Genomic DNA, 18,054 nt, shown 5'->3' with positions numbered 1-18,054 from the left:
TACATCTTTTGACTGGAACGACGAAGTGCTTATTGTTTTTTTTTAAACAATAACGCTAAAATCCATCGGAGAAAAATATTGATCTTATTTGATATTAGAAGCCACGTTCGAACCATTTCATGTCGCATTGCTTGTTAACTTTTCATTCATACGTATTAATTAAGTAAGAATGTGACTTCTGTGGTTGCTAAATATTTTAGGCAAATACATAAAAGTATGAACCTTACGTATGAAGTCATTCTTGCTATTGAAAAGCCAACATATGCAGCGAATAGTGACTATTAAAGAATGGATGGTAATGTGCTAATAATTTCTTGAGATGCAATTAGTTTAGATGGATTCGATTGGTATATTAGTGAATTGTTCGACAATATCTTGGAATAACCATAAGGAAAAATGCACAAATTTAATATTCTTAAAATTGTGCCCTTGGTTAATTGGTTGAGGGAACTAACATGATTTTAGTTCTAAGGGAGAGCTAAAATTCGGAAGTTAGTTACTCTAAAAATAAGAAAGAATCTGAATTTCAGATTTCTATTGAATAAGACTGAGTTGACTCAGACTTAAAGAGAGACTTGTGTACCATGCATTCTTGTGGGAAAAGACTGCACTTTGATGGTATGTTAAAAATTAAATTCTCCTTCTATTTTACTAGTTGTGTGATTTTAATATTTGACATATCAAAATTAATCACGAACAAGTGTTTAATTTTAAACTTGAGTAACTTGGACTTAATTCCAACGTTATATGACAATTTTATTTATTGCAGTCAAGATATATGAACAAAAATTCATATAAATCAGAATTTAGAGAATATGAATCTCTAAACATAATAAATTATGATATGTGTTAATTTGATGACACATAAATTAGAAATGATAAAATGATGTTTTTATCATATTGATTGATGACTGTGAACTTTGGAAAAATAAAATTGATATGCTTGAATGTTCAATTTTTTATAACGAAAATTGAAATTTATAGAGTACCCAAGTCTAAGAACAAAAATTCTAATTAAGAAATTTTTGAAGAAAAGACAATTCAACTTGTCTTATTTTTGAACTTGGGATTGTCCGGACTATATTTGGCTTCAGGACCACAAGAGAGTTGAACTCACTAGTAGAGCCTATGAATGTGTATTCATAAGGTATGTTATAAATAACAAAGCATATAGGTTTTAGGACCTAAATGTTAAAGTGATCATAGAATTAAAAGATGCTGATTTCTATGAAGTAAGTACCCCTGTAAATTAAAGAATAGTGGGGGCACTAGTGGGGGTAAACTAAATTCCCTTCAAAAAATTAAGAACTAGTGGGGGCACTATATCTAATCACATTCATGTAATTAGAAATAGTTATGAAAACGTCATACGAGATGTTATAGAACCTCAAGGAGGTAAGAAAGCTAAAAATGCTAAAGAGTATGAACTTGGTTTATACATTGGAAGAAGATTCATTAAGCCTTAAAGAAGTTATATCCTCATTGGATGCTGAATTATGGCAAAAAGCAATAAACGATGAAATGAATCTTCTAGAGTCTAACAAAACATGACACTTGGTTGACTTGTCTCATAGTTGCAAAACCAATCGGTTGTATTTGGATTTGGAAAAGGAAACTAAAACCTCACGGGACGGTTGATGAATACAAGGCTCTCCTTGTAGTCAAAGGTTTTAGACAAAGAGAAAAATATAGACTTCTTCGACATTCATTCACCAGTCACGAAAATCATATCCATAAGAGTACTAGTCCCTTTAGCCGCCGTTCATAACTCGATAGTACTCCAAATGGATGTGAAAGTTGCCTCTTTTTATGGTGAACTAGAAGAAGAAATCTATATGAAACAACCTGAAAGTTTTGCGATTCATGGACAAGAAAACAAGGTCTGTAAGTTAGATAATTATTTGTATGGTCTAAAATAAACTCTTAAGGAATGACATGAAAAATTTGACATTCTAATGCTATTGAATGAGTATAAAGTGAATGAAAGTGACAAATAATATTTGCACGATCACAAGTCTCTATAAAGACGGCTTGCTCATATTTGATTTAAAGATTCATGTTATGAATTATGTGAAATCATTGTTTATCAACAACATTGATAAGAAAGACCTAGACAAAGTTGAAGTAATTCTTGGTTTCAAGATTACTAGATCATAAAAGAGAACCTTTTTGATAAATCTCACAAAGTTGAGAAGATCTTAAGGAAATGTAACTATCTCACCGTAAACTTGCAATCATATATTATGATCAAGTGTAAGAACACTTGAGATGGAGTTAGACAAACAGAATATGTGAGCATCATTGGCAGTACTTAGGTATGCCACTGAATGTATTAGACCTGACATTGTCGATGTCGTGAAATTGTTGTGCAAGTTTACTAGTAGACGGATGAGAAGCATTGCCATGCTATAGAAAGAGTCATGAGGTGCCTTAAGAAGACTATGACTCGAGGATTACTTCACTAGGAGTAACATATTGTACTTAAATGGTACAAGATATAAAATAGAACATCTTTCAGATGAATATTTAGCGACTAGTGTTTGCATATTGAGCATCACTAGAGGAGTTGTTTGTTGAAACAAATGATATTGACTCAGTCCACTATGGAATGAATCTGAGATGAGAACACTAGAGAAAACTAGTGAAGAAGCAAGTTGATAAGATACTTGCTAGTTGAAATCCCTTAGTGGATAAAACCGGTTCCAGAAGTGTTAATTTATTGTGATAGTCTGCAGCTATTACAAAATTGAGAATCGTTACCACAATGGTAAGAGGCGATTATTAAGGCACGAACACATAGAGAAATAGAGAGCTAGCTACTCTCAAAAGGAACGGATAAAGTAGATCATGTACGTACTGATAAAGAATTAGTCAATCCTTTGACGAAAGGAATTACTAAAAAGAAAGTCCTAAACACATCCAATAGGATGGGACTAATGCCCAAAGGTCATAAGTGATGGTAACCCGACCTACATGACTGGAGATCCCAAGAAATAGGTTCAATGGGTAATAACAAGTCACAAGTGATAGAACATGCTATGTTAAAAGTAAGAAAGCATGATTCCTGCAGCGATAGAAGGATGAGATAATAGAAACTCTTAATGAGATCTATACTCTATTTGGAGTGGAGTACATAGCTACAGGAGTACTCTTGATAGCCTCACCTATACGAATGTGGAACTAAGGGCCGGTTCCTATGGGATTCGGGGCAGAATACCTAGAGCGTTCGTTAAACCGGGATACACGTGCAAGGCCATAAACGCATGGGCTTTTAGAATACACCTTATGAAAAGGTTTGTGTGTGGGTTCTATGTCTGAGATAGAGTTCAATGCTGTAAGCAACTCTTGTTAATCAGAATTTTACTCGCTATGCAAAGGTTCAAGTTGTAGGCGACACCTTTGTTTACTAGCAAATCTTATGGAGACGTTTTTGACGTTATTTATGAAACCATTTTTTAAATTCAAGTGGGGGATTGTTGGAACATGTGTGGAAATTGAGTAAAAAGACTATAAACACAAATTCCCATGTTGGGTAGAACTAGTGTTGTGTGAATTGAAAAAAGTGGAAGTCCCACATCGGATGGAACACACACATTAGTAGTGTTTATATAGTGGGGGTGTATCTCTAATTAATGGGGGTACATAAGCACTAGAGAAAAATATATATTGATATATATTTTATTATTTGGAAATGATAAATTAAATAATTAATTTAATCATTATTAGAAAGTGCTTTCTTAGTCCCCAAGTTTTGCTAAAATATTTTGGTACATAATATAATATATTTTTGTACTAAATTTAATATATTTTAGTACTCAATTAAGATATTTTTGTACTAGATCTAATATGTGAATTACTTAATTGCAAAGTAATATGTTACTTGTTCCCAAAGTTTCTCACTTATTAGTTCTGAATTTTCTCTATAAATAGAGAGCTCACACAGTGCATTCCACACACCGAAAAGAATTTCATTGAGTTGTCGGGAATTCTTTTCTTCTCTTCTCCCTCCGACTTGTGTTAACAAGTTTCTTCTGCTTCTACTCCTTTCTGTCCCTTTCGGTATCAAATAGAGCGGTTACGTACCGTATCGAGTGGCTTCGATCAATCGATTGAACCATATTTTAAGAGTGTTCTTAAGACCATAGTCCCTTTTTCGGTTTAATGTCCCTTCGGAATTAAGAGTGGTCTTAAGTTCATAGTCCCTTCGGAATATAGAGTACTATTAAGATCATAGTCCCTTTTCGTAATACTAATGTCCCGTCGGAATTAAGAATGATCTGAACAGTATATAAATTATTTCAATAATTTTCTATTTAATTAGAATGGTGGTAACACCATATTTGAGTGGTCTCAACACCATAATAGAATGGTAATAATACCATATTAATTTGAGTGGTTTCAGTATTAAAGAGTGGTCTTAGTACCATATTTGAAGGTGTAATTCTCGAACGGTTTTCTACGGTGCAGTAGTTAACCGCACAGTTGTAGCTGGGCTTGTTTTATCCTGGAGGCGGCGTGGTTGATAGTCTACCTTGCACAATTTTGGGTAGTGCCACGAAACGTCTTAAAGAGAGCGACCTGGTCGTGACTCAACCTAGTAACAACTTCGGTAGAAAATAGAATTTGGAAATCCAAATACAATAATTTGGAAATCCAAAAACAACAAAGTTTGAATCTTTATTATCAATTTCTTCCTCATATGTCAATTCAAACATGTGAATCAATTGAATCTCATTGTGTGTCTTTCGTTCCATTATGGATTTTAGGGACTGGCTTTGTGTTCCAATGGAAAAAAGTCTAAATTATGGGGATTTCATGTGGTTTCCTAATCCTTGGCTACCTTTATATATTGTTATTAATATACTTCTTCTTGTATCAATTGATAAAGATTCATATATAAGGTTTGCGGTTTGAACAAAGCTTCTGTTGCATGGCTCATATGACATAGCAAAAAAGTTTGAGCAGAGTAACCATAGTATTGGTTCAAGTGCTGCACCTCTTTCCAAATAATTTCATGTGTATAAGTTAAGTATTTCACAAATTGTAAATGGTTGAAGAGAATGCCAGAGCTCGTGGGGGAGAGAGACAGTGGATGTTGAAGGTGAATGAAAGTGGAACTAACAGACAACTAACAGTGTTAATTGTAAGGGAGGTATTTGTCACTTTTAATAAAATTTAAGGGAGGTTTGTGTTTAGTTGAAAACTAGAGGGGGTGTTAGTATTATTTAAGAAAACCTCAGGGGAGGTGAGTGTAATTTCCCCTAACTTAAATCATTGTCATGGTTTTTGTAATTGTTGTTATTGAATAAGATGATCTTTTTATGTTTGGTATTCATGATAATTTTTTTATGTCAGAGTGGGATGCTAATTTGGTTTCCCCGGTTCGTGTTGTGATGAAAGACCTTGAATGAAATTTGATTGGGTGTAATGATACCTAGTATTATACTATGCCCCAATAAAAAAAAAAGGCTTAAACGCACTTTTGGCCCCCTATATTTGCCACCGTAGCAATTTTGGCCCCCTAACAAAAACAATGCAATTTTGACCCCCTAATTTTCCCAACTATGCTGAGAAGCCGCCACGTGTCCCAAAAGGGGGTCATAATTGCAACTTTTTTGTAAAATAAGGGGGCAAAAGAGCATATTTCCCTAAACATGACAAAATTATAGGGTCAAAATTGCATTTTTTTTGTTAGAAGACCAAAATTGCTACAATGACAAACATAGGAGGCCAAAAGTACGTTTAAGCCAAAAAAAAATTATTTCATTCCTCTTCCTCAAACGTAAACGCCGCTGCTCTGCTCATCACCGATTCACAAACAACCAGTGATCAAAATCACCGATTCCATCGCTGCTCATCAGTCATCACCGATTCCACAGCTGCTCATCACCGATTCCACAGCTGCTCATCACCGATTCCACTCGTTTCACTTCATCCATTCCATCACGGCAACGACATCACCGATTTCTGCATCATCACTGATTCACCATCAATCCATCATCAAGGCTTTCCTTCTTCTCCTTCCTTCACACCAAATCCCTGATTCACTGATTCTGCTTTTCCAAACCAAGTAAACAACACTGTTTGGTAAGTGCTAGGTAAATAACCTCTCTTTCATTGATTTATTTTACTTCCTTTCATGAAATTGGGTGATTTTTGTTGAATGTTGAAATTGCTATAATAGAGATTTGGTTGATTATTAATAGAAGTAGACAGTAGTAATGTTTTGGGGGTTTTTGTTAAAATTATTCAAATTTCAATGTATAATTGAATTTATATATCATATATGTTGCTAATTAATAATTATGTTTTAATTTAAATTTATGGTTCAACCTCAACATTGTACATCTAATGATGGTATGGTATAGAAGTGCTCTTAATATTGTATTTTTGTTTGTGCTTTAGTCTATAGGTTTTTCTGGAGTATACTTTCTAACGAAACTTGTTGCTACGATAATATTAACTTTACTTTTTATTTCAGGTAAATTCAGGGAAAGGATTGAACCTAAGCGAGAAAAATGCCCACCTCATGTATTACAAGTTATAGACGAGGAACTCGCAAAGCTACAGCTATTGGAGGCTAGTTCTAGTGAATTCAGTGTTACCCGTAACTACTTGGACTTGTTGACTGCACTGCCTTGGGGTGAATACAGGTTTGTATACATGTAATTTCATTCTTATCATTATTGCTAGAGATTTCGATGTATGCCTCATGGAGAACGCAGTCCCCCTAGAACAAGGTTTCAGCAAGAACCTCAGAAGTTGACAACTAAAATGCATAAGCATAATTTTCATAGGCTCTTGGATGAACTAAGTATGCATTTTGTAAGTTACTGTCATGAATACCATGAGTCTGAATCTGTTAATTTCATAATCCAGTGATGAGAACTTTCATGTTACTCGGGCACAAAAAATTCTTGATGAAGACCATTATGGATTAACTGATGTGAAGGAAAGAATATTGGAATTCATAGCTGTTGGGAAATTGAGAGGGACTTCACAAGGTAACTACAATCACTTATGTATTGTACCTCAGTATTGTACCTCAGTTTTTCACGTTAGTGCACCATAATGCACCCCATTTCTCACACCAATTAAATTCATTGTTTTTCCATTTTTATACAATTATCTTGTAATAAAATTGACATGTAGTTTGTTATCATGAGTTTAATTCAGTTAATAGAGACATCGTATATTATATACAGGAGGTAAAGTTTGAACCCGAACACCTCACTTATTCAACTTAAAAAATATGAATTTTTAACCACTAGACTATTTTACCAAAAAAAATTTGACTTGTAGTTTTTGTATTTTTACTATGTTTTTTGGAGGGGTATTTTTACTATGTTGACGGCGCCACAACTGAGTCTTTTAATCATTTTCTTTTTACTATGTTGATGTCTTCAAGACATTCAAAGCGTTCGTAGAAAAACAAAGTGGTTGTCTAATCAAAGCACTTAGAACAGACAAAGGCCAAGAATACCTCATCGGCACAAATTTAGAGCTTTGTTATTACATTTATCATTTTAAAGATTTCCTAAAAAAAAATCATTTTAAAGATAAAAAATACTTTCGAATAAATATTAGTTAAAAATAAAATATTTATGATAAATATATTAGTTAAAAATGTTTATATATATATAATATATAAAATATTAAACATGCATATACTTTTATATCATTATATTTTTATAAGTTACTTCAAAAGCTAATTTTACCTAACACATTAATTTCAATCAATTAGCTTTTCATCTCTAAACTAGCTTGTGAGCTACTCGCTCCGGTGACTAATATAAGTAAAAACCCACGTTTTAAATTCATTAAATTGTTGATGTACCTAACCTATAACATATATTAGATGCATCAATTATTCAATGAATCTAAAATATAAGCTTTTGCTTATAATAGTGATCGGATGGAGTATAAACTAGTTTATACCTTAATTTTACAAAACAAACTTTTAATGGTAAGACCTATTATCTAACTTTTTAAGTTTATCTCCTTTCAATTAGAGTCTTTCATCTATTTTGATAAATAGATAAGAGGATCCAAACTCTAGAATACATTAATTTTTAATTTTTAATTGATTAAATGCATAAATATTATGGGAATATTTCTATTTTTAGATTGCTTAACATGTGCCATACAAGTTAATATGACCCAAACTCTTTTAATCAAACTCCTAAAATATGAGTAACTCTTTAGGTCAAACTTCGTATTACCAAACCTTTTTTTCACACACAAAAATATGACCAATAATGAATTTTGGATATTAGTTTTTTTTTTTGTTGTTGCATATTTTAATGCCCTTTTCCTTGGTTTTGTTTAATTTTTTGTCTTTATCATGTGTGCGGGAAAAAGCTTCTGAGTTCTGACCCAACTTGAGAGCCAAATGCGTACAGAAATTTCCAACCCTATTCTTAGGATCCCAACAAAGACAATTTCACCCTTTTTCTTCACACCAAATATTCCAAATCCCCAACATTATGATTATAGTCCCTAAACGTAGCTATTACGTTCCTTTTCATATCCCCATTTCCACAAACACAAAACCTTCACACTCAAGCCACAGCCTCAAAAAACACAACACCCTTTTTCTATTTCACTATTTTATTGCCAAAGTTTCAATCTTTATTACCACATTCAACATTTTACACCACAAAACCGTTCTCTTTTCTGAAAATCAATGGCTTCTGCTGCAAATTTAAACTGTGAAATCACCCAAAACAACATGATCACTCAACACCCTCACCCTCATTGGTATTCATCAAAAACTGGAATTTACAACAGTATACACACTCCTAGAAATCTTCCAACTGACCCTTTTCTTGACATTGTTTCCTTCATTTTTTCACACCCTCATGATGGGGTTTTAGCCCTTATTGATTCTTCATCTGGGTCTTCCATTTCTCACTCAAAGTTGTTACCTTTAGTCAAATCCATGGCTTCTGCTTTACACAAAATGGGTGTTTCACAAGGTGATGTTGTTTTGCTTCTACTTCCAAATTCAATTTATTACCCTGTTATACTATTGGCTGTTCTGTATTTAGGTGCTGTTTTTACACCATTGAATCCTCTTAGTAGTGTTGGCGAAATTCGTAAACAGGTTCAAGAGTGTGGTGTGAGTTTTGCTTTTACTATACCTGAAAATGTCAAGAAACTAGAGCTATTAGGTGGCATTAATCCCATTATTGCTGTGCCAGAAAATGAGAAGGATTTGAGGAATGAGTGTTTCTCAAGTTTTTTTAACCTTCTTTATGGTAAATTTGATTTGCCTCAAAGGGTAGTTATTAAACAGGAAGATACTGCTGGTATATTGTATTCATCTGGGACTACAGGTGTGAGCAAAGGAGTTGTTTTAACTCATAGAAATCTTATTTCTATGGTTGAGCTTTTTGTGAGATTTGAAGCTTCTCAATATGATTACTCTTGTTCCAAGTGTGTGTTTCTAGCTGTTTTGCCAATGTTTCATGTGTATGGTTTATCGCTCTTTGCTGCGGGATTATTGTCGTTGGGCTCTACAGTCATTGTAATGAGGAAATTTGACATTGATGAGGTTATTAGGGTGATTGACAAATATAATGTTACACACTTTCCTGTTGTTCCACCGATGTTGTCGGCATTGACAATGAAGGCAAAGGGTGTTAATGGAAGTAAGTTGCAGAGTTTGAGACAGGTCTCTTGCGGTGCAGCGCTTTTGAGCATAGGAGTTATTAGTAGTTTTGTCCATGCTTTCCCTAACGTTGATTTTATACAGGTAAAGAACCTTTGAATAGAATAGTCTTAATTAGAGAATGCAAGTAATGCTCCATCGTTTATATGATTGCTTGAGTTAATAGTTATTTTTCTTTGTTATTGTTGGTAGTAGCTAAATGCTGATTATTTCATTTAATTATGAGAGAACGTGTGAGCTTTAAAAATTTAATAGCAACTGTTATATAGGGCCTGTTTGGCTAAACAACTTATTTGGTGCTTATAGCATAAGCGCTTATCATAATAAGCACTTCTATATACACATACATAAGCTATTTCTATAGCAAAAAATAAAATAAAGTAAAATTGTTTTTGTATATGTTAAAAGTCGTTTTCATAAGCTATCTTGGATAACTTATAAAAATAAGCTGAACAGAACTAAGGAAAAATGTCAAAAAAGCTATTTTCATAAGTTCTCCCAAACAGTCTCGCAAAACTTATGCCAGTAGACAAGCTCAAACAATTTGTTTTCATAATACTCTTTTTGTGCCATTGATGTTCACATCCACAACAAATTCTAGATCATAAAAGTTGAACTTTATTTGTTTATGATAATAATGTTGTTTTCCTAGATTATTAATAGCTGTAAGATTGTTTCTTTTCAGGGTTATGGAATGACTGAGTCGACTGCAGTGGGAACACGTGGCTTCAATACTGAAAAGATTCACAACTATTCGTCAATAGGGTTGTTGGCTCCAAACACGGAGGCAAAAGTGGTAGACTGGAACAATGGTACTTTTTTGCCCCCAGGCAGCTGCGGTGAGCTTTGGTTGAGAGGGCCTTCTATTATGAGAGGTAAAAAATCTGTATTTTTCTGAATAGATATTAAAAAGTAAAACACGGGAGTAATATAAAGGTCTTGTCTATAGTAGCCAATCTTACCCTAGATTTGCATGAGGTTGATTCAATGGCTGGAACCTGAACGTTAGTCACACCACTGCAGCAACTCAAACCTTTATGTCAAAACTACCTCCCCTTTACTATATTTGCTCTATATTTGTTATCGCTTAACTAAAGGCCTGTGTCCTTGAGAAATATCATGTTAGTTTAGTAGACATTTTATTCTTCTAGAGTGATGCTATACACTCATCTGTTGTTGTAGTGCAACTATTGACGCGAATTCAGTTGAAAGATACATATACATCTCCTTATCAGTGTTGTAGTGCAACTATTGACGCGAATTCAGTTGAAAGATACATATACATCTCCTTATCAGTAAAATGTTAATGAAAGTTTTCTTTCAATTTAGTTTAGATAGCGAACAACAACAATCAAGGCCTTTTTTCACTAGATGGGAAAACTGAAGTAAATTTCTCTTGGAGTCAACTGTTTCATTGCTATAATAACTTTTGTTTCTGCCTTATTCCTTAGCCTACCTGTACCTTCTTTTTTCTTGTCTTGCTGCTATTTGTCCAATTAAAATTGTTAATCAAACTCTTTCCTTTAATTCTCAGGATACTTGAATAATGAGGAAGCTACTATATCAACAATTGATAAAGATGGTTGGTTACATACAGGAGATATTGTTTATTTTGATCAGGATGGATATTTACATTTGGCTGATCGCTTGAAAGACATTATCAAATACAAGGGATTTCAGGTATCTACTTTTAGGTTTATTAAATTTTATAAAGAAAAGTGATGATAGATTAACGAGAAATGCAGAATTTTACTGAAACAAACACTTTGTATGACACATGATCTGTTACAGATTGCTCCTGCTGATCTAGAAGCTGTGTTGATTTTGCATCCTGAAATAGTCGATGCAGCCGTTACAGCGTAAGTATATGAACACTTCATTTATGTCTTCGCTTCTACAATCTATAGAAAATGCAGTCATTCCTAATCTTCTAAAGTGCCTCTTTGGACATTTGATTATAACCTCAAATGTTACATCATTTTTCCATATTAGTGCCGAAGATGAAGAAACTGGGGAAATTCCAGTCGCATTTGTTGTCAAGAAGGTTGGAAGTGTACTTTCTCCGAAGCATGTGGTCGATTATGTTGCTGAGCAGGTTCTTCTTTTGATTGGACAGACATGATTTTTATGATATTTGAATTGATATTACTACTTGAATCAATGTCATGCTTTTCACATTTTAACCCTTTATTTTATTTTTTTCTTCTGGCAGGTTGCTCCATACAAGAAGGTCCGGAAGGTGTTCTTCACCGACAAGATACCAAGGTCTCCGATTGGGAAGATCCTCCGAAAGCAGCTCAGGCATTGCTTGACTTCTAAACTCTAGGGCATTTTTTTAATGCGTATAATGAAAAATTACCAAAGAAAGACAATACATGGCGGGTTACCATAACATGAAATTGGTGGACTATTGAATTTTTTAGTACATGCATCATGAGTACATCTTTTTAAAGGAATGAAGAACATCGTGTCTAAATATTAAGATACCAAAATTTCTATTCTGCACATTTTATTTATTTACTTATCAATGACAGAGACTATAGAAAGTTCAAAAACCAGAAGGAAAAAAAAAACCATCAATTACTCTGCCCCGTACACCTTTAGTCAGTTATAGTAAGAGATCCTTGTAAATGCACTAGAGAAATTACTTTTGAACTCTTGATGCATGGAAGCTCACAAGAATAGTTATGTGTAAAATTATAAACACAACAATATTATTTGTGCCTGTTGTGTCATACTTTTCAATTCAGTGGTTAAGATTTTTGGTGGTGGAAGGTGCTTTCACTTGAAATCTTTGATAAGGTTATTATTAGAAGTTAATACCTTATTTTTCTTCAGGCAAAGAAACGTCCCAAGTAATCAAAACAAATGATATGACACTAATAACAGAATCATTCAGGATTCAGCAGTGTAATAAAAGGAACAAGGATCACTCGTACTTGAAACAATCAATTCTGAGTCGTTGGTTTACAATACTTGGAAAATTTCTGTCGGTACAACTGCGTTCAAATTAGCTATTGAAACAAGATGTCAAGGAGTTAGAGTCAAACCTGCTAGCCAATAAGGAAAAGAACACGCTAGGGCACAACAGTCACTTGAACCACAAGTTATTAGGAACCCTAATGACAAAATCAGTTGTAACTAACTCTTAGAGTTTGTTATGATGAAAAATAGATATAAACATATAACAAATAATTATAGAATTATATCCTTCATCAGCTTGAGAGTTGGCTTCTGATTCTCTGGCATGAGCAGCTACCAGACCAGCCAAGATTTCAGGATTGTTCTCTCGAAGAATGGAAGGGAAATTCTTAATACAATCTGAATTAGTAATGGACTTTTCCATCCAATTCTCATCACTAGGGGGTTTGCTGATGATCTTCATAGCATACAAGGTCTTGCTGTTTAAGATCTTGTCAGATGTTGTAATCTTAAAGCAGCTGTCAGAAGCTCGTTTATATTTCCTCAAGATCTCCAACAGCCTTCCTTGGTGGAAGATCTCAGATAGAAGCTTTGCACAAGGTACTTGCTTCCTTCCCTTGTTAATTCCTTCCTTGATAGCCAAGCACAGATGATGCATGATGTATCTAGGAATGTTTATCATATCAAAAGTGGCCATGAAGTACAGAGCCAGTTGATGATCCTGATTAGGTTGATCAGCTCCTCCTCCTCTTTGAAAGAAGCAATTAGCGCAAAACTTCAAAAGCAGCCTGTGACAATCCTCCATTTCAGTAGTCTTAGCCTTTGGGTTTCCTTCGCAGAACAATCTTACGTAGCTTTCTAACAGGACATCATCCTTGACATCCCATTGAAATCTACCTTTAGCAGAAACTCTGCATTCTTTTGAAATGGCTTTTTCAGTGATGGTAACTGGAATACCCATCACAGCTGATCTTATCTCCATGTCTCCAAAAGGTTCCAAACCCATCTCTTCTCTAGTCTTCCCTTTCAGACTAGGATCTCTCTCTACAACCTGCTCTTCTTCTAACTTAGCAGCTTCACAGTCGTAGACTTCCGCCCTTAACCAAAAATCCTTTACTAGATTCTCATATGTTGGTCCATTAAACATACGGAAGTAGCCATATAGCTTTTGAGGTTTGACGTAGGCTTCCATGTTCACCTTGTATCTCTCAAGAGAGGTGAAGTCAACTGGTTTCTTTATTTGAATCTTTAGAGATTCAACCGGAATGGTCATGGTCTTTGGTTTGATTACAAATCCTGGTTCTGGAGCACCATGTTGTTGTTGCATGCTTGAAGTAGATTGTGGAATGTCTTGTGGATTGGAGCTTGATGACGCCATTGAATGATGATGATGATGATTTAGGGTTCTAAGGTTGAAGATTGCGCTTACTTCGCAAGAATAGGTTTGAAAGAAAAGTGTTTGTTGTGAAGTGAGTAGTGTGTGAATTGTCAATGTGTTAAAAGTAAAAACGATTGCAATTCAGTAAAGAGACAAACAAACATAACATTAATGACAATTGGGGCGCGTGAAAGTATTTTCAAAGCTATTAAATCATCATTGCCCTTTTAAGTTATACACCAATACAGACAGGCCACGTCAGAAGTTCTCAGAGTAACTGCCAAGTTAGTGGGCCATTATTTACCAAATAAAGTAACCTCCAGCGTTTCCACTAACTCAGCTATTCAGGAGCATAAAATCCAGCTTCTGAACTTCAGATGCTGACGTCATCATCAGAAGTGTATTTTCCTCAGAACCTCAATAAAGAGCTTCTGATGGACCATAGCTTCTGAACTGGCTTCAGAACCTAAAATCCTATTCAGGAGCAAGCAATCTTTTAATCAGACACAAAGTGCATGTTCAAATTTTTTCTTATAAAATCAAATCTTTCAACAGTTAAAGGCTTAGTAAATATATCAGCCCATTGATTCTCAGTATCAATGAATTGTATATCTAAAATTCCTTTCTGAACATAATCTCTGATAAAATGGTGTTTGATTTCAATATGCTTAGCTCTTGAATGCAAAATTGGATTTTTAGACAAACAAATAGCAGCAGTATTATCACAATAAATGGGAATATTGTTAAGAATAATCTGATAGTCTTCCAACTGATGTTTCATCCAAAGTAGTTGTGTACAACAACTTGCAGCTGAAATGTATTCTGCTTCTGCTGTAGACATATCAATAGTTGTTTGTCTTTTGCTAGCCCAGGATATAAAATTATCACCCAGAAATTGACAATTGCCACTGGTTGACTTTCTTTCAACCCTATCACCAGCATAATCAGCATCATAGAATCTAATTAGCTTATAATCTAAGGATTTCCTATAAAGGAGTCCAAGATTAGTTGTTCCCTTCAAATACCTGAAGATTCTCTTGACAGCAGTCATATGAGATTCTCTAGGATCTGATTGGAATCTTGCACACAAGCATACACTGAATAAAATATCTGGCCTAGATGCAGTGAGGTATAACAAAGAACCAATCATACCTCTGTACAACTTTTGATCTACTTTAGCTCCTTCATCTTTTTTGCTTAAGGTGCACGTAGGATGCATTGAAGTGTTCATAACTTTACAATCTTCAAGCTTGAACTTCTTCAGAAGCTCCTTTGTATACTTTGATTGATGAACATAAACTCCATCTTTACATTGATTGATTTGAATGCCCAGGAAGAACTTCAGCTCTCCCATCATGCTCATTTCAAATTCATCCTGCATTAACTTAGAAAATTCCTTGCAAAGAGATGCATTAGTAGAACCAAATATTATATCATCAACATATATTTGCACAACAAGAATATATTTCCCAAGGGTCCTTCTGAAGAGTGTTGTGTCAACCTGTCTTCTTTTAAAATCATTTTTGATTAAGAAATTACTTAGTCTATCATACCAAGCTCTGGGAGCTTGTTTCAAGCCATATAGTGATTTCTTAAGTTTAAAAACATGTTCAAGATACTTAAGATCCTCAAAATCAGGAGGTTGTTTGACAAACACTTCTTCTTCAATGACACCATTAAGAAATGCACTCTTGACATCCATTTGATATAATATTATGCCATGATTAACTGCATAGGAAGGAAGTAACCTGATTGCTTCCAATCTTGCAATTGGAGCAAATGTTTCAGTATAGTCAATGCCTTCTTGTTGACTATAACCTTGTGCAACAAGTCTTGCTTTGTTTCTTGTTACTTCTCCTTGCTCATTCAACTTGTTTCTGAATACCCATTTTGTTCCAATAATGTTCTTGTGCTGAGGTTTGGGTACCAGATCCCACACATCATTTCTTTGAAATTGATTAAGCTCTTCTTGCATAGCTAAGATCCATCCATCATCTGAAAGTGCTTCATCAACTGTTGTAGGTTCAATCATTGATATTAGTCCAATCATTGAATCTTCCTGTCTGAAGTATGATCTTGTTCTTCTTGGACTATCTTTGTTTCCAATGATTAGCTCCTCAGGATGTGAACTCAGGATGTGAAGACTTGTGCTTGAATGTGTTTCTGGGAGGATCTGCTTGATCTGAGCCATCTTGTGCTTCATCAGAAACAGCTTCATCTTGAGCTTCTGATGTGGGTTCAACTTCTGGACTATCTTCAGATTCAGCTATCTGATCAGGTTCTGGAGTACTTTCAGGAACCTGTATCTCTGCAAAACTTTCATCTTGCTTTAAAGTTTTATCTTCAAGCTCTTTGTCATCAAATTTAACGTGCATAGATTCTTCAACACAAAGTGTTTCTGAATTATACACTCTGTATGCCTTTGACCTTTCAGAGTAACCTAAGAAGATTCCTCTTTGGGCCTTGGCATCAAATTTCTTTAGGTAGAGCTTGTTATTCAGAATGTAACATGTAGATCCAAATTGATGAAAGTAAGAGATATTGGGTTTTCTTCCTTTAAAGAGTTCATATGTTGTTTTCTCCAAAATAGGTCTGATATAGATCCTGTTCTGGACATAACATGCCGTATTCACTGCTTCTGCCCAAAAATGTTTTGCTAAACTGTTTTCATGAATCATGGTTCTGGCCATTTCTTGTAAAGTTCTATTCTTTCTTTCTACAACCCCATTTTGTTGTGGAGTTCTAGGAGAAGAGAATTCATGGACAATTCAATGTTTTTCACAAAAAGCTTCAAATGACTCGTTTTCAAACTCTCCACCATGATCACTTCTGATTTTCAAAATCTTAGTTTCCTTTTCAGATTGAATTTGAGTGCAGAAACTACTGAATACATCACAAGCAACATCTTTACTCTTTAGGAATTTTACCCAAGTCTATCTACTGTAATCATCAACAATAACCAATTCATATTTACTTCCATATAAGGATGCAGTGCTAACTGGTCCAAATAAATCAATATGAAGTAGTTCCAAGGGTTTGGAGGTTGAAACAATGTCTTTAGATTTAAAAGATGATTTCACAATTTTCCCTCTCTGGCATGCACCACAAAGTGCATCTGAATGATAGTCAATGTCTGGAAGGCCTTTGACAAGTTGTAACTTGCTGAGCTTAGAGATTAATCTCCAGTTAGCATGTCCCAACCTTCTGTGCCACATCCATTTCTTATCATTCACTGACAGAAGGCAAATCACCTTCTGGTCAGCCAGTTCAGAAAAATTGATTTTGTAGACATTTTCTACCCTCTTTCCCTTGAACACAATGGATTTGTCTTCTTTGTTGATTACAGTACAGTTGGCTTTTTCAAATAACACATCATAACCATTGTCACAAAATTGACTAATGCTCAAAAGGTTATGTTCAAGACCATCTACCAACCAAACATTATTAATTGAGGTAGAGGAATTACCAATAGTTCCTGTACCTATGATCTTGCCAGACTGGTTGCCTCCAAACTTCACATTTCCCCCCTCTTTCATTGTTAGGCTGAGGAACATGGATTTCTCTCCTGTCATGTGTCTTGAGCAACCGTTGTCTAGGTACCATGATTTTTGTTTCTCCTTTGCTCTTAGACATACCTGCAATATTGACATTTTCAGATTTAGGTACCCATTGTCTTACGCGTCCTCTCAGGTTAGTACTAGAAGTTTTACTCTTCACTTCTTGTACCTTGTGCTGTGAGTTGGGTTGCTTCTGGTTAACCATCATTTTAGGTTTAACAACCTTTGGTTTTGGTACTTCAGAAGCAGTAACTGTCTTCTTCTGAAACTTAGACTTCAAAACCTCAGATTTTGGTTTCACCAGACTCTGAGGAACAGGTTCTGATCTCTTTAGAATCCTGATCTTTGAAGTCTTGGAATCAGAGTTGATCATAGCCTTTGGCTTAGAGTTCTTTGGCTTTGAAGTAATCTTAGCCTTAGAGCCAGAAGCTTCAGGTTTTGATTGAACAACAATTTCCAACTCAGCACCTTCAGGTACAAAGAAGGTTTTCAATCCTTCCCTGATACATTCACAACATGCTTTG

The 18,054-nt window shown here is 34.7% G+C and overlaps 2 protein-coding genes across 2 annotated transcripts; one reads left to right on the top strand and one right to left on the bottom strand.

Annotated features, from left to right (window-relative positions):
• The first annotated feature begins 8,639 nt into the window (after window positions 1-8,639).
• On the top strand, window positions 8,640-12,464 carry LOC146918617 (4-coumarate--CoA ligase-like 6). Its single transcript, XM_085720252.1, has 6 exons — window positions 8,640-9,757; window positions 10,359-10,548; window positions 11,208-11,353; window positions 11,465-11,532; window positions 11,666-11,768; window positions 11,886-12,464. Exons 1-6 carry the CDS (start codon window positions 8,687-8,689, stop codon window positions 11,997-11,999), a joined length of 1,692 nt encoding a protein of 563 aa, XP_085576378.1. The 5' UTR covers window positions 8,640-8,686; the 3' UTR covers window positions 12,000-12,464.
• A 357-nt stretch (window positions 12,465-12,821) lies between these two features.
• On the bottom strand, window positions 12,822-13,973 carry LOC146918616 (uncharacterized). The gene has a single exon (XM_085722074.1). It carries the CDS (start codon window positions 13,971-13,973, stop codon window positions 12,822-12,824), a length of 1,152 nt encoding a protein of 383 aa, XP_085578200.1.
• Between the last annotated feature and the right edge of the window lie 4,081 nt (window positions 13,974-18,054).

The sequence above is a fragment of the Medicago sativa genome, chromosome 6 (assembly GCF_051527215.1).
Source record: "Medicago sativa cultivar Bolivia chromosome 6, Bolivia_mono, whole genome shotgun sequence".
NCBI lineage: Eukaryota > Viridiplantae > Streptophyta > Magnoliopsida > Fabales > Fabaceae > Medicago > Medicago sativa.
The sequence above is the reverse complement of the archived record's forward strand: the minus strand, read 5'-3'. Positions and strand labels throughout refer to the sequence as shown.